We start from the raw sequence: 27,186 nt of genomic DNA on the forward strand, positions 1-27,186 counted from the left end.
TACCTTCAAGTTGCATCTTGACATTAAACGTGTACATTTACTTCAATGCAATAAGACAAATGATGTTGTTCACATCCAGTTTTATAAAGAGTTGGATGCAATTCAATTCGAAACAGACAATAACAATGTGCACTATGTGGAGCACGAAAACATTAAGTACAACATTCCAGTATAGTGCTATAGAAGTGCGTGTGCATGATCTTTTCTCAAGTAATCGATCCTTATATTCACAAAACTATGTCCCAATACGGAGAGATTTTCTCTATCGAAAATGAAAAGTGGGAGAATTTTTTCCCCGGTATTCTAAATGGCATACGTTAGCTATGACAATCATATGGCCACATGTCAATATTGCCAAAAAGCTGTTCACTATGGTAAGCCACGTAATAAACTGGACAAGAAGACAACTACACCAAAGGACAACGGTGCTTCCTTCACACCAACCCCATGCAACCACAGCACACCGGTGACAGTCACCAACAACAATGAATATTCCTCCTCAACGAAACCGTCAGTCTGTAGTACAAACTACATCAGCTGCAGATAATAACCTACCCAACGCCTGTGAAAAATATAACGATTATTTCGCCAATAACAGTGATGATGAACCAATGGACGGGAGTGTGAATAGTGAACCACTACTCCTTCTTCGTTTGCTAGATAACAGCAAAAGAGCCTCTCCTCCAAAGAAAAAAATGACAACAAGATCCAGCAAAAAAAATATTTTTACTGTAAGTTAAGTTAAACCTAAGTGTAAAGGAGCGAAATAAAAAAAAACTTCAAGAAAATAAATTTTACAATAAGCCTATAGATTACACGTGGTATCACAACCATGGGTCATATGCAAAAATCTCGCTTTCGTCACCGTTTTCAAGAATCTTGTTAGTTCCCTTTGTTACACTGGTGGATCTTGGGACCTATACTTCAGGTAGTTTTTAGATGAATCAGCACCTACTCATAAATAATTCATCACAATGATCCCATTAATTGAATGTGATACCACGCGTATGGACCACAAACAAGAAACCCGCTTCTGTCATCGGTTACGTAAGTAGACATTCGGGTCTGTGTTCCAAGGAGGTTTTCGATGAGCAAGAACTTCTACAAATCCTACCACATGTACCAAGTGTCAATTTGCTGTTAATAGTACTACAAGTACACGCACAAGTCATGCAAAAGTCATCAATTACAAGTTTATATACTGATTTATTTTTTTCGGTAAGTTCTTGAAAGCCCACGATCCAATTAGATTAGATTCAATGTAACTAAACCATTCAGTAATGAACATTTTGCACATTTTACACATGACATTTTTATGTAATATTTTATTTGTAACAGCCTTGTGTGCGCACTAGTCGCCACATCTCCTCCATTTGCATATCGAGTTGAAAAAGTATTGTTGTCAAGACTCAGGTATTTATCAATATCAGCCAAATCTAACCAAACGAAAAAAAACATGTTCCAATACTAGAATCCACCCGATTTTAGCGAAATATCGAACATTTTGTGTGCCCTACTTTAACAATAGTATAAATTTTGAGCACTGCGAAAAAGTGACGTTTGAATTATATTGAACTAAATTGAACTCAGTTTTCGATGCTACTGTTGCTGTTATGCTGAAAATCCTTATTTTAGTGTTTAAAACTCTTTTTTTCATTCAAATATGAATAACTATAACTAGAGTACTGCGTCATAACCATTGAGGCATAAATTAATTCAATAATTACTTACTATGACGGTTGCGAAATCGATTCGCACATTAATAAAGGTGATTTGCCGAGTATAAACTAACAATAAACGGAGCCGCATGAATCAGTTAATTACTTGGCTTTACAGAATTTTAAATAATTGCTTGGCATCGATAAATTGGGCGTCAATCGCGATACTCGACTTGTTTTACCGAGCTTTGCGTATACTATAATTCCCTTTCAAACTATGATTGCACAAAATACGCATCCGCTTAAGGCCACAAAAAAGCTTCGAGCTTCAATTGCGGGTCTAATATGTAACAATGTAACTGTTTGTGAATGTTTGTCATTATTATGATGCTGGGTCATCACTTCAACGCTAATTTTCCGTAAACAGGTTCAAGTAGTGTTAAAACGGCTGGTGTGGGAACTGAGTTTCATCACTCAAAGAATTATCTTCTAGTGGTTCATTCGCAAGAAGTTCTTTTCAAATGTCAAACAATTCTTCTTGAACTTTGCAAGATTTCCAAATTAAAAAATATTTTTGCAATTTTGCTTTCCTTTTAAGAATTTAAGAGAGAATTACACCAAATACCCGATTGCTAGTTGTTCGATATTAGCAGAAAAGGCTGGAAATTTTCCCCTTAAAATTACCATCTTACTAAATATGAAAGGTTGACAGGGAACATAATTATCTACGTTGGGGAAATTTCGTTCAAATAAAGAATGGTGTTTTTTGTAATTTGACTTCAAATTTTTATGATCGATTTTTTCAGGGTAGGGTTCGATAAGCAATTTTTTCAGTATATTTTTTTTTTTAATTTTGTGAATATGTGCCACATGTGTTTGCCATTTTTTAACTATATTTTTTTACAAAAAGTTGGCGAAATAGACGTCTAGCCCTTTTCAAAAGACAGCCTACATTAATTTTCGGAAAAATAAATTGTTTACTTGTGGGTTTTTGTGATAAAGTCTATATGTTGAGACATTCGTCTATTCGAATCCTATACTGAAAAAACGATTTTAAAAATTTAAAGTCGATTTACGAAAAAGGCCATGTTTTTTCTTACTTACCAAACTTTTTCTTATGCAACACTGATACTTTCAGCTAATATCGGGCACCTAGCAACACAGTATTCGGTGTATTTTTTGTGTGTAGGACTCAAAAAGGATTTATTCCAGTATATTTATTGACAAATTTGACACATTTTGTGAGAATCACTTGTACAACAGAAGGTACAGGTAGAATTTGTTATTCTTCGACAAAAACCATTTAAAAAAACAAGTTTATCCATTTTCTAAACCTAGACTAGATCAATTTTAGGAAAACAAAATAACATCGGCTGAAAAGTTTGTATCGTTTAATAGAAACACACATTTTTTTGCAAAATTCGTTTTTATTATTCAACATAATTGCCATCAGAGGCGATACAGCGATTATAGCGATCTTCCAACTTTTCAATACCATTTTTGTAGTACGATTTGTCCTTTGCTTCAAAATAGGCCTCAGTTTCAGCGATTACCTCTTCATTGCTTCTAAATTTTATACCAGTGAGCATTCTCTTGAGATCTGAGAACAAGAAAAGTCACTGGGGGCCAAATCTGGAGAATACGGTGGATGAGGGAGCAATTCGAAGCCCAATTTGTTCAATTTCAGCATGGTTTTCATCGACTTGTGACACGGTGCATTGTCTTGATGAAACAAAACTTTTTTCTTCTTCAAATGAGGCCGTTTTTTTGAAATTTCGTCCTTCAAACGCTCTAATAACGCTATATAATAGTCACTGTTGATGGTTTTTCCCTTTTCAAGGTAGTCGATGAAAATTATACCATGCGAATCCCAAAATACAGACGCCATAACCTTACCGGCCGATTGTTGAGTCTTTCCACGCTTTGGGTTCGGTTCATCGCGTGCAGTCCACTCAGCTGACTGTCGATTGGACTCCGGAGTGAAGTGATGGAGCCATATTTCGTCCATTGTTATATATCGACGAAAAAAATCGGTTTTATTTCGATATAACAGCTCCAAACACTGCTCAGAATCATCAATTCGTTGTTGTTTTTGATCGATTGTGAGCTCACGCGGCACCCATTTTGCACAAAGCTTTCTCATATCCAAATATTCGTGAATAATATGTCCAACACGTTCCTTTGATATCTTTAGGGTGTCAGCTATCTCGATCAACTTCACTTTACGGTCATTGAAAGTCATTTTGTGGATTTTTTTCACGTTTTCATCGGTAACAGCCTCTTTTGGACGTCCACTACGTTCATCGTCTTCGGTGCTCATATGACCAGTACGAAATTTTGCAAACCACTTACGAATTGTTGCTTCGCCCGGTGCAGAGTCTGGATAACACTCATCAAACCATTTTTTGGTATCGGCGGCACTTTTTTTCATCAAAAAGTAGTGTTTCATCAACACACGAAACCCCTTTTTTTCATTTTTTCACAATAACAAAAGTAGCTTCACTCAAAATGCAATATCTCACAACCTAATAATCAGACAGCTGTCAAATATATACACGTATCTTTTGAAGGTTGATACTAACTGAAAATGGTATGGATTTAATTCTAGTGGCGCCCTCTCATAGAAACGATACGAACTTTTCAGCCGATCTATTAAGTACACTGGCTTTCGGTGACAAAGTCTACATGTCCGGAAAGATTCATTCAAATTTGAGAGAGTGTTGCCAACTGCCAATACGATTGGCGAAACTCGTCTTATTCAGGTGCACAAATCATTATTTTTCATCACATGTTTGAAGATTTGCAAATGTTATTATTAATTGATTAAGCTGTAATTTTTTCATTTTTTAATATGCACTGACAAAATCTACTTTAACCCAAATACCAAAACTTTCAATTATGAAGAATGTCCATTTAAGATATCCGTTTCATGGATGAATGGAAGAATTGGTGAAGTTAAATGAGCATTATATAGAGAAAAATTTAACAAAACAAGAAAAATGTTTTGAATGGAGGCACTAAAACAATAAGAACGGAAAATACAAAATACAGCACGGTTTTTTCCATGATCATACGAAATTCATATCTATTTATTATCATTATTTTTCATGCAATGTTCATGCTAATTAATACACTTTGAAGCGTATAGAGTAGAAAGTGAAATTAAGCTCTGAAATTCAGATTATTTTCAAGTTCAATTGAATTAAACGATACCATCATGAATCAGGAAGTCAGGAAGAACGATAATATATCACTTATAGAAGGATTCCCATACATTATTCATATTTTATTTTCAGTTTACATCACGCCCTGTGCCATCAATACTACCTATTATGGCTATAATTTCCTGGTCCACTTTTCATCCTACTAAGAAAAAACAGCTTTGTTTTACATCATCGCTCCTCGCAGGTAACCGATCGAACTGTCAGCTTGGTTTGGAGGTGTGTCCTTGTGAATTATCGGGGCTCGCCGGTCGTTTCGCCAGGTGTATTCCGATTGGCTTATTACCGGTGATGATTATGCACGAACTGGAGAACAAATTCCAGTCCAACGCCGACGTGACGATTCCGACTTGCTATCCCGCCAACGCTGGACCGGTATTTGCAAATTTTCGGCAGCATGCCACTTAAAATGGATGAGAACACGTCTCCGCGGCACTTGAGCTAGTGGGAACGATAGTCAGAACGACGACCTGCGCACACCTCTCCTATTATGCAAATGAAGCTCAACTTGATTCAGTCCTGTTTTGTTTTTTCGGCACTTCATCAACCAGGGGTCCCGGTAACCCTTTAAATCTATTGAACCCTGTTGATATTCGGTTTCAGTATTTCGCGAGATTTCTTACCGAGAAGGTTGAACCAAATTCGGTGAAAACTATATTTAACTGATATCGAATCCGATGATTTCCAATTACTACTTTTCGTTTGTGATTTTGGCGTTTACATGCTTCAAAGGAGTTGATTTTGGTTAGAATTGTTGTTTTCCGAACTCAGTTACGGCGTTTACGATTTTTTACCTTTCAATAGCTCCTAGCTCCTGGTGCGTAGACCAAAACGGTTTTCCCGGGAAATGTATCCGGCAATCGGAATGTAAACCCTTTTCGCAGTCTGATCGCTTCCCAGCTTGGTTATTCCGTCGTGGTAGACATTTGGGAAATCATTTCTGTGGAGGGTACTTTCCCCCTGCTCTCGTAAGTAGTTTTCGGTGAAAAAGTTTATCAAAACTCCTGGCCGATTCTGGCTATTCTTAGATATGCTGCACGGATCATGACGAAGGGACCGAACTTCAAAACATTCAAACTAATTTAGTGGAACCGACGCCCATCGTTACTTCGGCTGAACTGATTACCGAACCTCAAGTGACCAACCTGGGAGAGTTTCCGTGGTCGGCATTGATACAGTACCGTAAAATGCATGGATTCTTTGGATTTCACTGCGGCGGATCGTTGATTCACGAACGCTTCGTGATAACCGCCGCTCACTGTATCAAAGCAATACCTCCGATTTGGAAAGTGTACGTGCAAAACTGTGAAATTTTAAATTGATATCAGATATTTATTTCAATATTTTAGTTTTCGTGTTCGTCTCGGAGAGTATGATACTAAGAACGGAAACTTAGACTGTGTAAACGGACGATGTGCCGATGTACCGCTAGACATTGAAGTCGACCAGATTCGGGTTCACGAGAGTTATACAGCCCGCGATGTTAGTCAGCTTAACGACATTGCATTGATTCGACTAATGTTAAGCGTTCGAATGACAGATTTCGTTCAACCAATTCAGTTGGCATCGGGTGCCATGGAAAACATGATGATGAACGGTGCCCCAATGGAAGTTGTGTCCGCCGGATGGGGAAGAACGAAAACCGGTAAGTGTTTCCTACTTCCAACGATATTCTCTCACTTGTATAATATTTCCACAGCAAGTTCCAGCAATGTGAAGCTCAAAGTACGATTAGATATCAGTGACTTCAACGCTTGCACGGAGGCTTACGAGCATGCCGGAGCGCAGCTGCAGGATACTCAAATCTGTGCCAGTGAGTGGCGAGGAACCGGTATCTGCAGTTGCGATTCCGGGGGTCCCCTGATGGTGCAGACAAGCAATAGCTACTATCTCGTCGGAATAGTCAGTTTCGGGCCTGCCAATTGTGGCATGAAGGACGTGCCGGGGGTGTATACCAATGTGATGAAATATACTGACTGGGTTTCTAGCCACATCCGATAGGATGTTTCAGAGTTCATAGTCTGGCTTGGATAACGCAACATTTTTATAGCTACAGGAGCATTTGTGAACAATATGATAAAATTACTGTCGAGTTATTTGTTAGGAATAGAAATATAAGGAATAAATAAATTTATTAACGTTAAAACTTGAGTCAACAGCCAAAAATTTCAAAAGAAAATAATTGGATTACTTTTGTTATTTATTTATTTATTTATTTATTTATTTATTTATTTATTTATTTATTTATTTATATATTTATTTATTTATTTATATATTTATTTATTTATTTATTTATTTATTTATTTATTTATTTATTTATTTATTTATTCCATTTATTCATCTGACAATATAATAAGTCTTAATGAATATATCAGTCAAGTTATAAAATATTCGATCGTAACACTTTCTGAATAAACTTATATGTCGGTTCATTAAAATCGAAAAGATTTTCAATAGTGGAAAATGTTCTTATACATGTAAAAGGTGATTTTTTTGAGGTTAGGATTTTCATGCATTAGTATTTGCTCAGATTTTTTGAGGTTATGATTTTCATGCATTATTATTTGCTCAGTATGCTCTGACATTTCATCATGAATAGACTTACTAACGAGCAACGCTTGCAAATCAGTGAATGGGCCCTAGAAAAGTTGGCAGAAAATCCGCTTTTTTATCGACAAATTTTGTTCAGCGATGAGGCTCATTTCTGGTTGAATGGCTACGTAAATAAGCAAAATTGCCGCATTTGGAGTGAAGAGCAACCAGAAGCCGTTCAAGAACTGCCCATGCATCCCGAAAAATGCACTGTTTGGTGTGGTTTGTACGCTGGTGGAATCATTGGACCGTATTTTTTCAAAGATGCTGTTGGACGCAACGTTACAGTGAATGGCGATCGCTATCGTTCGATGCTAACAAACTTTTTGTTGCCAAAAATGGAAGAACTGAACTTGGTTGACATGTGGTTTCAACAAGATGGCGCTACATGCCACACAGCTCGCGATTCTATGGCCATTTTGAGGGAAAACTTCGGAGAACAATTCATCTCAAGAAATGGACCGGTAAGTTGGCCACCAAGATCATGCGATTTGACGCCTTTAGACTATTTTTTGTGGGGCTACGTCAAGTCTAAAGTCTACAGAAATAAGCCAGTAACTATTCCAGCTTTGGAAGACAACATTTCCGAAGAAATTCGGGCTATTCCGGCCGAAATGCTCGAAAAAGTTGCCCAAAATTGGACTTTCCGAATGGACCACCTAAGACGCAGCCGCGGTCAACATTTAAATGAAATTATCTTCAAAAAGTAAATGTCATGTACCAATCTAACGTTTAAAATAAAGAACCGATGAGATTTTGCAAATTTTATGCGTTTTATTGTTTAAAAAAGTTCTCAAGCTCTTAAAAAATCACCCTGTAGTTATCGGCGCATGGAATCCGAACGTCGTTCGAAGATATCTCGGTTGAAGTAGACTAGTAGAACGCAGCAATCGTTGCGTGGCACGGAAATCAAGTAGAAACAAAAGTTGCGGTGAGTCGATATCGCCATCGATTAGTTTTGCCACAAACACAGCTTGTTGAATTTTTCTGCGCCGTTCCAATGAATCAAGACCTGACAGACGACAGCGATCGGGGTACGGCGGAAGGTCAAGCGGGTTTTGCAGGGAAGATTTCTTAGAGCCAGTCGGACAAATCTTTTCTGAACACGCTCAATCCGTAAGTTCCAAACAATCTGATACGGGCTCCAGACTAAACTAGCATTCTCAAGTAGCAGTCGAACCAATGAACAGTATAATGCCTTCAAGCAATGGGGATATTTGAAATCACGTCCGATTTTGGCAATAAAACCCAGTTGCCGTGTTGCTTTTGAAATCGAAGTTGAGCGATGTAGGTTGAATGTAAGTTTGGCATCCAACAAAACACCAAGGTCGTTAACATGATCAACTCTTTGGAGCGTTTGTCCGTCAATTTGATAATCAAAATGCAATGGATTCTGTATTCGGTGGAACGTTATGACCTGACATTTCGCAGTACTGATAATCAGCCAGTTTCTTTTGCACCAAGCAACAAATGTATCGAGGAGCTGTTGGAGCCGGACACAGTCGTCAGTAGATCGAATTACATGGTACAATTTCAAATCATCAGCATAATCTAATCTGCAGCCGTTACTGAGCAGCAAAATAGAACAGAAGCGGACCCATATTGCTGCCTTGAGGTACTCCTGAAACATTCGTAAACTGAGATGAAACGCTCGAGCCCAATTTTATTTGTAAAACTCTACCACACAAGTAAGAGTATAATAAATCAATGAACTTTCGAGCTCCACCTAATCGCGACATCTTTCGAAGGAGTATTCAGTGGTCTATTCGATCAAACGCTGCTTTTCGATCCGTGTATACCGCATCGATTTGTACCTTTTCCTTCATACGCGAAATGCAGGTCGAAGTGAATAGATCTAATAGATTTGTGATGACCGAGCGTCCAGGCATAAACCCATGTTGTTCAGTTGAGGTAAAATGTTTAGTGCGAAAGACCATCTCATTGCTTACAATTATTTTAAAAAGCTTTGAAGCAGCAGATAAACTTGTTATGCCTCGATAGTTTCTTACATTACGACGGTCACCACTCTTGAATACAGGGAACATGAAGGATTGCTTCCAAATCTCAGGAAAAATGCCTTGCTCGAAAGATTTGTTGAAAATAATGCACAGAGGCTCAGCTAAAGCAGCAGTACAATTAGTGTAAACTGCAGTGGGTATTCCATCAGGTCCGGCTGAATACGATTTTTTCAGTTTCTTTGCAGCGGCAAGAATCATTTAAGGAGTAATTATAAACGTATCCATACGTACTAAATTTTCAGCAACGTCCATGGCAGCGACATCAGCTTCGGCGTCAGAAGCAGTACCGAAGTTACCGAAGCGAAAAATGTTGCGAACAGCTCGCAAGAATTCACCGTTGAGTTAGACTCCACGCCATCGAGACAAACATTTGGAGGAATGGATGAACATTTTCGCTTTGAGTTGACAAATGTCCAGAACTTCTTGGGATTCCGTCGAAGGTCAGTTTGAACTCGCATGACGTAATCTGGCTATACAAAGATTCAATTCAATTTACGTTCAATTTACAATAGCTTTCACTGGAGTGTTTGAACACTACTTTCACGAATTGTGAAACACTTTATGTTGTATTTTAGGTAAACCAACAAGCTATTGTTACAGAATCGACCGAAATATCTTATACTTTCGTGCAATGAACAAGTTCAAGTAAAATACGATCGCATGACTGATTGTTTATTTATGTTTCAATCAGTTGATTTTAACCGTTACGATTTTAGTCTTATTAAGATGGCGATGCACAGTTATGCCTCACCATACAAAAAATGGCGAAACCCTAAAAATATTGATAAACGTCTGCTTGATGAGTGTTTAATAATAATTTGAGGTCACTGAATATACTCTTACCTTAATATCATATGAAAAAATGTTCGATCCACCTAAAAGTGACATGATGCACCGAAAAATTACGATTTTTTTATAATTAACTTATATATTATTGACGTGAATACGTCTTACTTTACTTTGGCCGCTTTTCAAAATTTACTCCGTTCAAGAATGGGCAGAACCTCATCTTAAATATATCTTGTTTTATTAATCTGGTGCAATTTGTTCAAAGAGGGTCGAGTTTTTCAGACAGTTATCTTTGGTTATCGAGGTGTGGTACATTACGAATTCCTTCCGACCGACCAAACTGTCAACAATGAATACTATTTAAGTATAATGCGTCAGAGGCCGGAATTATGGGCCGATAGCTCTTGGCGCTCCCATGGGCCGATAGCGATAATGCACCTATCGCATACTGCATTGATTCTTCGTGATTTTTTCGCCAATAAGTCAACCTACATCGTTCCGCAACCACAGTCATCGCTTGATTTAGCTCCGTGTGACTTCTAGCTATTCAGCAAACTCAAATGACCGCTCCGAGGAAACCGTTTTGATTCAATTGAAGACATCAAACGTGAATCGCTACGAGTGAAGATGGGAAAGTTGGCTTTTTCGGCAATGAGAGGCTTTTTTTTCAACTCAATTTGAATTAAAAAAAGGCAATTTCGAAAAAAACGAAAACAAAATAAAATTTTAATAAATACCTTCAATTTGTTCTGATAAAAGTGGATTTTAATTATTCTAAAGTATAAAACTATATAAAATGAAAAATGATTAACAAATTACGCTGAGCAAACATGCAGAAATACTCGCTTCAAAAATAGAATTTATAACATGGAAGACAAAAAATGTCCCGAACAACCGAAAAAGGGCATGTGATGGGATAAACTAGGCGCTATTTATCATGAATTGCTCCATCCAGGTGACACCATCATTGGTGACATATACATACGACACTTAATGTGTTTGAACAAAGCATTGCAAGAGAAGCGGACGCAATATAAAGATCGTCGACAAAATATTCTTGCTTCATGAAAATTCAAGATCACATGTTTCGAGAGTTGCAAAAGCTTATTTGTAAACGCTGTAATGAGAAGCTCTGCCCCACTCGTTATATTTATCAGACAGTGCCATTTGCTTCAATCCGTGGCGCATGGCTTTTCAGATCAGTTTCAAAAACTACGAAACCAAGAAGAATTTTATTGATTCATTCGTCGAGTCTGATAAAAAAGGATTTTTTTCCACCGATGTATCCGAGCTTTACCAAATAGAAAAAAGTAGATAACGATTGATTATACTATACTATACTATACTCTCACAATGAATCCTGATATTTTGCATGAAGCGCTATAAAATTTACTCCAACGTCTGATATATTATGAATAAATTTATTTAACGACATCTTTACAGTAATTTGATGTTATGTATGTGGTTGTTATATTACTTAACACACCCCATTATAAATATTCTGCATTTATTTATGTTTTATATAGCCACTTAGATTTCAATTTTTGTTCATACCGATTTCATTTAGTCTTATGAACTAAATGTGGAATTGTTCAAAATTTTGATTTTGAGCAGTTAGTGGAATGAAACTAAACCGTCTTAAAAAAAGAAATTATAGGTTTCTTTATATTCCACTATGAAAAGACGGTTTAGTGAAATTGTTACTGTGTTTGTAAGTATCAAGTCATGACGATATTGTTCATCAATAATCCAGTTAATGTAGATTTAGATTACTTTATCGCAAAGAGTATTGACATTGAACTTTCATTTGTATTAGTTGTGTATAAATCTTGACAATCTGCATTCAATTATATATCCAAGTCGATCCAGTAGATAACTATCGAAAAAAAAGTTTCCAGATACACAAAAATGAAAATATTTTCGTTCATCCGACTCACCTAGTGTTTTCAAATAAGCAAAAAAAACAGAAACAGGAAAAGAATATTGACCAGCTCAAAATATTTTAACGCCCCCAAATTGCCGAATAAATAGTACATTTTAAATAAAACTTTATCAAATGGCTCTAATCAATGAAAACAGTTGTTTGTTTTTGCTTTTCTCATATAGAAAGGCTATACAATCACTGGGAAAACCGACTTTTTAACCGAAGCCCGAAGGGCCGAATGTCATATACTATTCGACTCAGCTCGACGAACTGAGCAAATGTCTTTGCGTGTGTATGTATATGTGTGTGTATGTGTGTATGTATGTAACAAAAATATGCACACACTTTTCTCGGAGATGGCTGAACAGATTTCCACAAACTTACATTCAAATTAAAGGTCTCATGGTCCCATAGCCTGCTATTGAATTCCATTCCGATCCGACTTCCGGTTCCGGAGATACAGGATGATATGCATAAAAAAATGGGAAAAATATACACTCACTTTTCTCAGATATGACTTAACCGTTTTTAAAAAATTGTATTCAAATGAAAGGCCCCATAGCCTGCTATTGAATTTCATTTGGATCCGACTTCCGGTTCCGAAGTTACATGGTAATATGTGAAAATTAGGGAAAAATTGTATACTCGATTTTTTCGGAAACGGCTCAACCGATTTTTACAAACTAAGATTCAAATTTAAGGTCTTATAGTTCTCTAAAAAAATTTGAAACAGTTTATTCGGATTCAACTTCCGGTTCCTGAACTAAGGCATGATAAGTGAAAAATTACCAAATTCATGAGTGTTTTTTCACAAACGATAATCAAAAACAGGTATAAATCCCATAAAACTGCCTGAAAAACTCCAAAAACAGAGCACTTCGATTTCTCAGCGATGCTTGAACCGATTTTCACGAATCTTGATTTGAATTATATTGGCTTTAAATATACTGTGAAATTTCATCCGGTTCGGCAGTTACAGGGCGATGAGTGTCAAAGTTTTCAAACCGCCATGTAGAATGCAATACAATACCGTGTAAAGTGAAAGAAGAAGACACAACACGAACAATGTTCAATTTCGTACACGCTATAGAGAAAACGAAACGGCTACGAATGTCCTAAATTGTTGTGGACACTACTTCCAGTTCCGAAATTACAGGGTAAACAGGATTTGTAGAGTTTGTCTCATTAAGTCCGAACAAATTTTCCTATTTCTATTCAATGAACAGTTGTTATTGCGAAATCCATAGTAATATTTATAATGTTATGAGTAATATAAGAAAGGCATCATTACATCACTAGGTGGATTAAAACAGGTTTTTTTTGTTTCTGCCACCTTGGCATTAATGTGCGACGTTCCAGGGTGCCAATGGAGAGTCATGGACTATTAAGCATTAATAGGATCAGTTAGTGAAACGGATAAAAATCATTTTCTTATTTTTTCATAAATCACGTCTAAAATATGTGTAGTAGACGTAGGTGAAAGGATTTTTTGAAATTTGAAGCGTTTGAAAAGCTACACGCACTAGATTACGTACTTATACGAAGCATGCTTAGCTCGCTTTACTTTCAAACGCGTTATTCTCAAAACATTTTTTACAACTGCTGCCATAATACTTCGAAAACTATTTGACTTATATACATGATTAATACAGTTTCTTTAGTACATATGCAACTTCAAACTAAATTAAAATAGTTAAGATTGGTTTGTTTGTTTTTAGAACAAATCTAAGCCCGAAGTAAAAAAAAATTTTTTTTTTGGTGGAAACTTTCCTAAACATCTAAACAAGTATGAAAATTGCTATGTGAACCGAGCATTAATTAAGGGGGGAAAAGTAAACTTTTTCCCCTTAAAATTACCACAATATGTACGGCTATCTAACCGAAACGTCCGAGACGTCAGTTTAGACAGTACACATCTGTGTAATAGCAAAGAATAGAAAGTGTTTTGCAAATAGCATAAACTTTACGTCTGCCTATCGGTTTATGTCAAGCCGGCAGGTCGCGATAGCAGCTCAAAATAAATTACTATGCACTGATGAGTCAAAGACGAAACATAACACAAATATGATATTTGTTATTTGGTTTTAAATGCCGCATAATGTCTACTATATCGATTTTGATTGGTTCTTTTCGGCAAGCATTAACTGATAGAGACGAAAGATATGAAATGAAAAGACGGATAGGTATTCTAGATTCAATCAGTTATAAATTTAGAACGGAAAAGCTAGCCTAGGCTGGCTCATATAGGCATGATCAGAAGAAAGAAATGAATTATTATTCTTTTACTACTGACACCGCAGCTGTGTCCAATGCTTTTTAGGCACTACGTTAGAAGTGCCAACCCCATACCTATTGCGTTTGAACTATTCGTAGCCTTTCGTTCCGCACACAACGGAGGGCACATTTCTTATACTTTCTTCGAGAATGCTGGTACTTCATAACATTACGGCTGAGAAACATAATTTTTCATGATAACGGAAGAAATAATGAAAATTTATTGATAGAAATACATTTTTTGAATCGACCTCATTCGTAGTATTTTCATTTGCCTTAGTTAGACATTCATTTGCCTTAGTTAGAGGCCATAAAAAATTCCTCACTAAAAATTTTTATGCTCCTTGAAATATCAAAACAGAAAAAGAAATAATATTTGCATCAAAAATGATTTGCGTAATCAGCTAGTTGCAAGTAAACATTTTGTTTTAAAACCGTTAAAATTCTATAACATTGAATAAAAACAAGAAAGTTTGATCGAATATAAACGAAAATATTTAAAAAAATTTAAACCAAATTGAGATTTTTTCTGTTTTCTATCTACGCTATAAATGATGGTTTGAAACTTCACCCTGTAATTCCGGATCCGAAAGTGGGCACGCTACTGACACAGGGCCGGTGAAAGAGGTGGGTACGGTGGGTAGAACTACCCACCCGAAAATTCCAAAGGTAGGTAATTAACCACCTGAAATTTCTAACGAAAAACAATGATAATATAAGTATTATTTATAACAGCAAGAATATTTTTCATGTAACTCGGAATAATAAATAAAATCAAAATTATAGAACCCTAGTACTCAGCTAGTAGAGTAATGGTGTGAAGTTATATAGCAGAAAGGTAAGATGTGACAAGAATCATTTGAGTAAGCAGAAATTGTGTAGTAACTTAACTTTTACTTTTTTTCCAACCAGATGAGACGAGCTGGAGCATCTGCTCAATGAATCACTCGTGTATTGGAAAGTACCGATAAATAAAAAAAAAATACTCAAAATCTTATGACGTAGGGCTACGTCCTTGTTTGGTATACCGAGGTGCAAGTTCAAAATACAGGAAATAAAACTATACAAACAGTGGTTTGAACATTTACATATCGACTATTTTTCAATTGATTTTCGATATCATTAAACATACTGCATGGATATATTTCTACGCAACGATTCGAATAGATAAATCTATATATTTTAGATGAGTAACGAACCCTGTCCAAAAACATTTTCACGATTTCTCCGGTTTCCATAAGATTTCTGCTCTTCAATGAGTACGTTCCTCTTCCGTAACACCACCATCATCGCCCACTCCAGTCGATGACCAGCATGCGGGCCATCCGCCGGGCCTTCGTAGCCTGGTGGTGTTTCCCGCGGACCCACACGGACCGAATCGTAGAAAAGCTGAAAGCTGGATGAGGAAACAGATCGAAGACCAATCCGTTCAATTTGGCCATTATTTTCATTGACTTGTGGCACGGAGCATTGTCTTGGTTAAAAATGATTTTTTCATAGGAGGCCGTTTTTACGATTTCGCATTATAGAGGCATCAATAATTCAATGTAATAATCACTTTAGATAGTGCTTTCTTTTTCATTACAGTCAATGTTTATTATATCTCGAGTATCTGAAAACTGACGCCACGATTGTTCCAGCTACCTGTTTTTTTTTGTTTCGATTATAGAGGTTTTAACCTAAAAGTCATTCGCCTCTTCGGGCCAGAAAAACTTTCTAACCTCATGTGCGGGGTTGGGACTCGAACCCAGGCGGACTGCATGAAAGGCATCGACTTACCCATCACGCTATACCCGTTCCCAGCTACCTGTTACATTTTCGGACGACTTTCTCCGTAAAAATGCTAATATGACTCTGGAGAAAAATGGTGGATCCAAGTTTCGTTCACTGTTTTATACAAACAAAAGAAATCTTTTTTTTTGCCATTTAACAGTGCCAAACAGCTCTCTGGATCGTTAATGCGCTGTTGCTTTTGTTCGATTGGAAAAAACCTTTTATATGCCCAGATTTTCGCGTAATATCATAAAAGCGCTTCCAGTTAATGTCCTAACCATTTCAGCATATTTAATTTTACGAACTTCAATTTTGGGTTCATTCATCGCGATTATCAAAACTTGCTTGACTTTTTCTGACATTTGCATCATTTGGTCCCATTTGAAATCAGAATACATACAAATTTTTATTTTCAATGGATCCGAGTGCGGGTAACACCTCTCAAATAGAGTATCGTGACGCCAGGTCGGAGCTACTGGAATCCCTTAGGGCCCGAGGTAGACCGCCTGAGGTTCCGGTTCGGGATGTGTTGGCGAGTCGGGATACTTCCTATATGCTTCTCATTTACCAATACCTTAAACACATTAATATACAAGTGTGATCCGTTGTATTTGGCATAGAAAGTTTTCCTTACTCTTTTCGAGACTAAGAATACTCTTCACCTATAGGTTCGGCACTAACATCCGCCCGATTCTCCCAATCCCCCGTCTGTCTACCATCTTTATCGATACTAACAAGATCTTTTTGCTGTTACTAACTTTTCGCTCCCCTTTCCCCAGTCTCTTCACCATCTCGATGTCAACTAACTAAATATTTATAGTTATTAGTTATTTCGTTCCCATACCCCCCTTTAACAATCCGTTTTCCACAACAATTACTTCTCTATTTTTTTTTCTTCATACCATTCGGCAACATCACCATCATTGCCACGGAAAGCCGCTCCAGTCGATGATTCACATGCGGGCCACCCGCCAGGTCTTTGCAGCCTGGGGGTGTTTTCCGCGGACCCACTGAAGGATGCAGCAATTTTTGATACATTTTCACGTCACCTGGCTGATTCCAAGAACGGAGGACCACTCCTGTCGATAACTAGCACGCGGGCCACTGGCCGAGTCTTTGACTCGGGGGTGTCTTCCGTGGACCCATACGGACAAGCATACGGCCACTACCATTGAGTAGCAACGTCACCAGTAAAACATGAGAGGCCATCACCTACACAATTCTTATTATTACAAAATGCCTTTGGCATCATAGAGCTAACGCATTGTGCCTTAATAAATATATTTTATGAAAAATAAAACACCTCTCAAACCGTTGCTTTATCAGCATACAGAACTCGTTATTTCCATTTTTTCATAAGTGAACAAGTAACGCCACGGTGAGATCAAGGTGAAAATTTGACATCTGAAGGTTGGTTCTTTCGAAAAATGAAGTAAGTTTGACGTTTGGGTCAGTCTTGGGACTTTTTGAGCAATGTATTATGCACATCAGCGACCGAACTGTTTATGGATTTGTTTTATGCGCCGTTCGCTTTGCACGAGACATATTTTGATCGAAAATCGGCAGGATGACATGCGCGAATTCAGCACCTTCCATCATCAGCCTTAACCAGCCACCAACGAACTTAACGGTCAGAGTAACTAAAATTTTCAAAGAATTAATTTCGAAAATTCGCACACACAAATAAGTTTATACGGAACAATACAAGGCCTGCCTGCCCTAATCCTCAAAACAAATATTGACAGTGATTTTGAATCTAGTTGGGGAGTCCTATGTCAACAGTTCGAATAACCCTACAGTAGTTTCATGGCGTATATAATCCTTAAATGTGCAATTTCGTTTTAAAACAAAATACCGAAAACGCTTCAAACTTCGAATTTACACGTTTCATGCAAATTACTAACGAAACAAAATATTGCTAAAAAATCGAAAAACTACCCACCTGGGCTTAACATGTTTCACCGGCCCTGTACTGACATAACCTACAAATCATTTTTCCCTTTTTGCCTTTCTCATATAGAATTTTGAACCGAGGCCTCAGTTCCTGGAGTACGCAAAATTTCTAGGTGTGTGTCAGTGTGTTTATGTTCGTGTGTAAGTAACAAAAAAAAATGCGCTCGATTTTTTGGGAGATAGCTGGATCGATTTTCATAAACTTTGTTCTAAATTGAGCAGGGGGTATGATCTAAATGATGAAAAAAATCATCGTTTTTGCGATTTTTTTCCAGCACTATCGTTTAACAAAATAAATTCAAATGTTTTGTATGATAAAAAGCATCATTCGAACAACATTTTGGGAATTTTTCGTGGAAACAGATTGAGAAATAAGTCGGTGAAGAAGTGAACATACCAAAGCAGAATAATTAGAGTAGAAGTTTTTCTAGATCCCAACGTTTCTGTTTGATTTTTTCTTAATTTTTTGAACTTTTGGTGGTTGTTCAAAGTGAAAACTGCGATTTTTCACGAAAAAATTCGCCATTTTGTAGCTATAAAACCTACCAAAAGTAACGAAAAGGAAAACGTTGTGGTCTAGTTTTTTACCGTAGAAAGTGTGTATAACATTTGAACAAAATTAGTGCGTCAATTTTTAAATGACGATGGACACAGAGTTTAAAGTTAATCAATGGAAACAATTTATTACTCAAGGGAGCCCGTAGGGTCCAACATTTTCAAAAAGTCATATTTTTTCTATTATAATATGTTATAATGAAACATTTCAAGAATGTTTTGTCAAGTTTTTAAGTCAATCGAAGCAGAAATCTTGGGCCTGTACGCCGAGTTCTTACCTCTTCGCAGTGTGAGATTAACAAAGATATAAGCTCATAACTTGCTGAGTTTTGTTCCGATAGGCTTGAACATTTCACAGAATGTTCTTGAAATGTTTCACTATAAGAAAATACAAAGAAAAAATAAATGATTTTTCAAAAGTGGTAGACCCTACCCGCCCCTTAAAGGTTTCTTAGCATAATGTTTTTGGAATTTTATCCGAATCGAACATCCAGCTCAGGAGTTTCGGGATAAAATGTGTAAAAAATTTCATGAAAAAGCAAAGTTCTGGCATTACATGTCCTTTCTGTTTCATCAGACTTCGCAAACGATTCTTAGCGTACAGAACCATTGCATGGCTAATCTACGATCATATTGATATTAAGAATCCTTGCAAGTCGCGACTTCAAGATACGACAACTAAAAGTAACGGAAATATTGTTCTAAAACGGAACTCTCTTAAATAATTAGTAAATTTTCACGAACTTTGACTTAAATAAAAAAAAATTAAGGTTGTAAGGGACCTAAATAAAATGTATTTTATTGATTTTTGTTCAGATTCCTTAGTAATATTTGTGAAAGCATGAGTTATATGAGTAAGGCATCGTTACACTAATAGTTGGATTAAAGCAGGGATTCATCGCTCTGAAAACGAAGGTTTTTGACCACTATTTCCGGTACTTCCGAAACCGGAAACAGAAATCCGATGTATCCGATATTAACTTTTTTGATCGTCAATTGACAAGATGTACACAACATAAGAATTACATAGCTATTTCAAATTGTTTCATTCGTTTTTACATATAAACAGGCTCTTTTCTTTCAACTAATCACTGTGAAATTCCGGTAACGTCGAAAGTTGTTTATTTAAATCTAAGTTTGTGAATATCAGCTCAGCCGTCTCCGAGAAAAACAAATGCATATTTTCTACAAATTTTCGCACTCAAAACCCTGCATTTCCATTACCAGAAATTGGATCCAACAAATTTAATAGTGTTTTATGGAAAAACATTCCAAATGAATCTAAGCTTGTCAAAATCGGTCAAGTCATCGCTGATGAAGATTTTATTACTCATATATACATTTTGCGATCTCGACGAACTGATTCAAATGGCATGTTCACTTTATTTGCAGATCTTTTCTATATGATAAGGGCAAAACAATCACATGAAATATATGGCTTTGTTTCTTCCTAAAACCATAAATAGAGACATAAGCACTCCAAAAAGAAAGCTACTAATAGTAACCGACAATTGGACGTTTTCAACGGGTAAAATGTTAAAGTTTTCGTTGTTGTTGATTTATATTTTGCAGCACACGACAAGTACCAAACTTGCATAGTAAGAAGATTATGCGAAAAGATAATGTTAGTGATAAAACTTTTGTTTGGAAATGTCTTGAATGCTCAAGTAAGAAAGAAGAGCGTCCAAGCCAAGGAGCAACGTTTTATACTACTGCACCTAACATGGCACTTTTTCCTATTTGTTTTTCACTTTTTTCGTTTTTGCTGATGTCGACGTGATTGAATCGCGAGAAGCATCCTCAGTGGGTTCCTGGAGGATGACACGTGGTTAATCATTCATCTCTTTCATAGCTGGATCTTCTCGTTACCTTTCTGCTTGATAGAGAAACACTTTCATCATCCAATGAAGCAATGCAATATAAAAATTCTCGGTTCGCGCCATCATCTGTTGAGTCTTTATTGCTTTCGTTCTCATTGGAAGCATCGTTTTGAAGTTTACCTCTCTTGTTTTTTCCCAGATTTGAATTCGCTTCAAACTGTCGTATACGTTCATTGTTGTATATTGGTTACAGATGACGTTCCAGTTGATTAGTGTTTTTATTGGTATTTTTGGTTTCAGGAGATACTTGTGGCTCGCAAAGATGTCCGTTCGAATGTCCTTGAGTAAAGGAATCCTCTTCTCTAGTTTCTCAAAAGATTTCACCGTAGGTTTCTGATAATATTGGTATGAAACATAAAAAGCCGGTGTCAGTAGCACAGTGTGGAAAAGAACCATACTTATAGCTCGACCATGTTTGGGAACACGAATTTATACCATTCGAAGAAACATAGTTTTTCTGCAGATAGAAAGCGCGAATACTTCAGATTAATTTCAATTTTTCTTTTCACAACCACCAGTAAGAATGGACTGCGAATCCTTCTGCACTTTCCTAGATGGTCCAGACATGTTCAACTAAGTTCGTGTTGAAAAATTGGGAAGACCAGTCTATTGTGAGGATGCCAGTCTCGTTTTTCCCGGAGTTACAAAGCGGCTACGATGCTTCGGGACATTGTCCTACTTAAGGATCCAAATTTTGCATCACATCTAAATATCTCGATCAACTTCGTAAGTCCAATTCCAAGCTACCGAATTCCCACTCTAAGAAGGCTTCCCTAACATTGTCTTCAACCAAACATCCGATGGTGCGGAGAACGAATTCAGTACTATTTCCCAACCAGACACGCTTCACGCGAACCCCCGCCCAAAAGGTTGCTTTATTCGAGAAAATCTTTCAGGACTTCCGGACCAAATAGCTTAAAGAGAAGTTTTGTAGTTCTGCATTGAGCGACTGTTCAGAATTATGTTGCCACTATTCGAAGATGATTTAATATACTTCTGGCAGCAGTCCAAATTTTAATTATACTAAACCCAAAACAGTCCTGTATTGGCTTACTAGTAATTGTATACTATAAAACCAAATTAACATCAAATAATAATCATATTTTTTCGTTGAACCGTTAGCTTTGTCCTAGACTTTTTATAGTTTTTATCGTGGAGACAAAGATACGGGAGAGTGAACTGACAATGAAAAAAAAACATTTTAAACGCTTGGAGAAAGCTCTTATTACATATAGCACGAATCTTCAAGGTGGGAAGCGCTCAATTTCTTATTTTTGTCAAAAAATCGGACTACCGGAAGCCCTTTGTTTGCAACGTCGACAACTCAGCTTTTGAGCCGTTTGAACCACTTAATTCAATTGTTTCCAAGGACAGATGATAAATTCGTGTAATAATTTAGAACCTCTTGTTTGGCACGAAACTCGCCTTAATTTTTCTTTTCGTCGTTTCCGACGTAAATGCACGAATATAACAATACAATATTGCAGACAGATGATCAAGTTTTCAAAACGACATATGATGCCCAATGTTATTGTGCGAAATCTTTAGGTAACACTATGTTTTGTAAAACACTGTAAACGCACTTTTAGACTTAAAAAAAGAAGTAGACTGGAGAAAAACTACGTAGGCTCTACGCTCGAGTCCAACGGGATGTGATGAATGCCAATGTTAACAGACTAAGATGTGCCAAGATGGTAAATATTCAATTGTAAATTTACCTAAAGAATCTCTGTTGACTTGAAGCAGTGTTAAACTCGACATTTTATAAAAGAACTTGAAGTTTTGTTTCAGGAGCGAATGCATTTTGATCTAGTGTAATTGATCCAACTGAACAAAATAATATTGAATAAAATATTATTGAACAAAATAAAAGGAGAACATGTACCTTGCAAGGACGTATGCGTCGTCTGCCTACCTCTGTTAGCTATAATGTCACAGTTTAGAGAAATTTATTCTATCAAAACGAAAGGGTGGAAGAATATCACAGCCGGAATCCTGAATTGGGTAAGTTTGCTACTCGTGTGCCTGAAGAAGTCTATTGAACACAAGGTTCCCATGTTAATCGCTGTTCACCTACGACAATCAGCTGGCTACACGTCAATATTGTCATAAAGCTGTGCTCTGCTGTAAGCTCTGAGCGAAACTGAACAAGAAGAGAACTACATCCAAAAACAATCAAGCCTTTTCTTCACTGGTTCCAAGCAATCCCAGCACATCAAAGACTGAAAATAACAACTTAAAAACATTTAATCAATAAAACCATCATCTTTTTTTTCGCTCACAACCACTTCACACACAAAAGCTTAAATTTGGAACCCGCAACTGATCTCAGCGGAAAAAAGAAATAAATTCACACTAGCAAAGCACTAGGAAACCAAATATAATTTTAATATAAAATACACTGAGAATCCATTTATACATGCTTTGGTGTGCAATTTATTACTAACAGTGCGGCGGAGTCCCAGTGGAAATGGTTTCCTTTCACGGGTTCAACAATCTAATTACTATGTTATGTTCTGAAACAAAGTACAAATGTATTAAGATAAAGAAGAAATTTATTACTAAAGTGAAATACTGTTGACGATAAATATATTACACAACAGATAAAAATACATTAATTATAAAAAGTTCATTAATTAAATTGCTCGTTCAGTCTATGCTAAAAATGGTATTTCGGTCTATTCGCGAGTGTGTCACGGTTGTTTGTTCTTTGTATGATACATAGAAGGAAGTGCAATATATTTTGTAGCACCAACAAAATGGAACTGTTCGAACATGAGACATAAGTTGTATTGATGGTAAAATATTATTGTTATCATCAGAGTACAACAATAAGCTCGGGAAAATGATTCTTGGGCACCTGTTTTGAAGAGTTTAGAGTTCGTTAGGGTAAAAACTAGCACCTCGTCCTTTGCAACATATTTTATATGGTTAGTCAAAGTTAATGTGGAGTCGAAATATATGCAAAATATATATTTTAAACAGTCCATTTTTTCAATCATATTGTGACCTAGTTGGAGATGACGATGCTTGAGTATAGTTTTCCTTATGAAACAAAATATCAAATAGTTAGTTTTTTGTAAGGTTTAACGGTCGGGTAGGGTCCAACACTTTTGAAAAATATTTTTTTTCTTTGTATTTTCTCATAGTAAAACATTTCAAGAATTCTCTGTGAAATTTTCAAACCTATGGGAACAAAACTGTGGAAGTTATAGACCTCCATCTTTTCTTATCTCATACTGCGAAGAGAGAAGAGCTCAGCGTACAGGCCCAAGAATTCTGTTTCTATTTCGATTATTGATTTTACAAAACAATAAAATATTTGTTGTAATAAAATATAAAGAAAATTTTTTTTCGAAAGTATTAGACCCTACCCGCCCCATAGAGACATAAATTGTTTTGTTTGATTCTATAGGCGTTTTTCTCGTAAGAAAGTTTAGAAAGTCCGTGTCCATCGTCATTCAAAAACTAACATCACCAATTTTGTTCAATTTTGCACACACTTTCTACAGGTAAATTGCTAGACTCAAACGTTTTCTTTTTCGTTGTTTGTTACTTCGACGAGGTTTTACAACAACAAAATGACGAATTTAAAAAACCGTAAACAATCACCAAAAATTAAAAAAAATAAAAAATCAAACAGTAACGTTGGGGTCTAGGAAAACATCTTCTATACACAGATAAAAACATTTTGTGAATTTACATCTAAAGGGTGATTTTTTAAGAGCTTGAGAACTTTTTTAAACAATAAAACGCATAAAATTTGCAAAATCTCATCGGTTCTTTATTTTAAACGTTAGATTGGTACATGACATTTACTTTTTGAAGATAATTTCATTTAAATGTTGACCGCGGCTGCGTCTTAGGTGGTCCATTCGGAAAATCCGCTTTTTTATCGACAAATTTTGTTCAGCGATGAGGCTCATTTCTGGTTGAATGGCTACGTAAATAAGCAAAATTGCCGCATTTGGAGTGAAGAGCAACCAGAAGCCGTTCAAGAACTGCCCATGCATCCCGAAAAATGCACTGTTTGGTGTGGTTTGTACGCTGGTGGAATCATTGGACCGTATTTTTTCAAAGATGCTGTTGGACGCAACGTTACAGTGAATGGCGATCGCTATCGTTCGATGCTAACAAACTTTTTGTTGCCAAAAATGGAAGAACTGAACTTGGTTGACATGTGGTTTCAACAAGATGGCGCTACATGCCACACAGCTCGCGATTCTATGGCCATTTTGAGGGAAAACTTCGGAGAACAATTCATCTCAAGAAATGGACCGGTAAGTTGGCCACCAAGATCATGCGATTTGACGCCTTTAGACTATTTTTTGTGGGGCTACGTCAAGTCTAAAGTCTACAGAAATAAGCCAGTAACTATTCCAGCTTTGGAAGACAACATTTCCGAAGAAATTCGGGCTATTCCGGCCGAAATGCTCGAAAAAGTTGCCCAAAATTGGACTTTCCGAATGGACCACCTAAGACGCAGCCGCGGTCAACATTTAAATGAAATTATCTTCAAAAAGTAAATGTCATGTACCAATCTAACGTTTAAAATAAAGAACCGATGAGATTTTGCAAATTTTATGCGTTTTATTGTTTAAAAAAGTTCTCAAGCTCTTAAAAAATCACCCTTTATTTTCATGCACATATTTGGAGCAGGTAATTAAACATAAAGTTACTCTACAAATCTGTAGGTTCCAATAGAATTTAATCGCAAACTAAGCGTTAATTGAAAGATACAGTTATATTCATTGAAAATTCAATGCAATCCAATTTAGTTTTGCATCGATGAAGGTTTTCAATCAAAATCTCGATTCAACCCATGTATATTCCATGTTACTATAGATTTACATGTCGTGTAAATTTCATTATTCCTTTCTGTGTAACTATGCTGCTTTGACTTGTTGACTTCTGATTAGTCTGCGCTGATATACAGTGGATACCGCAAATCATGATTTCATGATTCGATTTCTTTACTGAATGATGTTCTAATGATGCTTTGTATTATGCAAAGCATTTAAATTTATTTTTGCTTTCTCATAGAGAAAGGCTATACAATCACTGTAAAAACCGACTTTTGAACCGAGGACCGGAGAGCTGCATATCATATACCATTCGATTTTTTTAAAGACTGCAGAACCGATTTTCACAAACCTAGATTCAAATGAAAGGTCTTACGAACCCATTGATCGCTATTGAATTTTATCCCGATCCGACTTTCGGTTCCGAAATTACAGGGTGATATGCACCCAAAAATAATGAAAAAAATTTCTACTCACTTTTCCCAGAAATGGAGTGGCCGATTTTCACAAACTTAGATTCAAACGAAAGGTTATCTAATTCCATAGATTGCTAATGAATTTTATCTTGATCCGACTTCCGGATCCGGAATTACAAGGAAATATGAACAAATCAATTTTCTTGCAATTATGCGCATTCAAAATTTCTCAACCGATTTTCACAAACTAAGAAGCAGATTAAAGGTATTGAAATTAGTCCTAGTCCTCGAAAAGTTGATTCAGATCAAACTTCCAGCTCCGGCATTACATTGCGATTAGTGAACATTTTCAATTTCATTAGTATTTTTTCACAAGTGATAGCGAAACGAGGTGCAAATTTTTATAAAACTTACTGCAAAATTCATCTAGTTGGTAGTAGTTCCAAAGTAATTTTATATATTCACTATCTAACAAGATAGATAGTGAGTATATAAAATTACTTTGGAACTACTAGTTCCCGATTTCCACTTCCAATTTAATTTACTAATTTAATCCGGGTCCAACTATCGGTTCCGGATCTATAGGTTAAAATGTGTTCAATCATTTAGTGCGACAATGCAAAATAAAGAATAATTCTTATTAACTTGGAATAACTGTTTACAAACTGAAAAGGTTGTGTTAGTTCATACCCAATGAAAGCTTTTATTTTATTCAAGATTGAACAAAATATTTCCTGGCAGAATCTTCTAGGAAAATTTCTGAAAATATTATTAATATGAGAATGGCATCATTACACCAATAGGTGGATCAAAAAAGGTTTTCACAATATGATTGGAATTTTTTTTCATTTTTTATCAAACAATTGCTAAGGTTGATATAAAATTGAGCATATGAAATAGATTTGAATATTATTCTGTTCTTTTATCATATCATGCATAGTTGGAATTAGCTAGGTGAAGTATTGTCATCATGACAAAGATTTTGGTCTGCGACAAAGAATGAACTACTTAGCTATGCCTAACGCTCGTATATTTTCTTTACGAAACACAGTACATTTTGCATAACACTATTTCGTTTGGGTAGTGATTATTGTTTTCTTTTAAATAAACAAAATTTAGTAAAATTTTTGTTACGTGCTCAAAACATGAATGAATAATGAAAAAAAATATTAAAAGTGCCCGGCTTGGCGGTTCAATACATAAGGGCGCTGGTCTTATAAGCCACTTGTCGTATGTTCGAGTCTTTTTCTGGAAGGATTCTTAGTGTCAATAGGATCGTAGCACTAGCCACGCAATGATTCTGTGTGCTAAGAATCGGCTGCAAAATCTGT

At 36.3% G+C, this 27,186-nt stretch overlaps 1 protein-coding gene across 1 annotated transcript in view; it reads left to right on the forward strand.

Annotated features, from left to right (window-relative positions):
• The first annotated feature begins 485 nt into the window (after positions 1-485).
• Positions 486-27,186, forward strand: part of LOC131428745 (uncharacterized) — a 30,279-nt gene continuing 3,578 nt past the window's right edge. Inside the window, exons 1-6 of the mRNA XM_058592788.1 lie at positions 486-621; positions 5,067-5,254; positions 5,908-6,170; positions 6,229-6,528; positions 6,583-6,879; positions 9,732-9,929. Of these exons, the coding sequence (XP_058448771.1) occupies positions 486-621; positions 5,067-5,254; positions 5,908-6,170; positions 6,229-6,528; positions 6,583-6,879; positions 9,732-9,929 (1,382 nt within the window). The remainder of the gene's footprint in view (positions 622-5,066; positions 5,255-5,907; positions 6,171-6,228; positions 6,529-6,582; positions 6,880-9,731; positions 9,930-27,186) is intronic.

The sequence above is a fragment of the Malaya genurostris genome, chromosome 2, assembly GCF_030247185.1.
Source record: "Malaya genurostris strain Urasoe2022 chromosome 2, Malgen_1.1, whole genome shotgun sequence".
Lineage (NCBI taxonomy): Eukaryota > Metazoa > Arthropoda > Insecta > Diptera > Culicidae > Malaya > Malaya genurostris.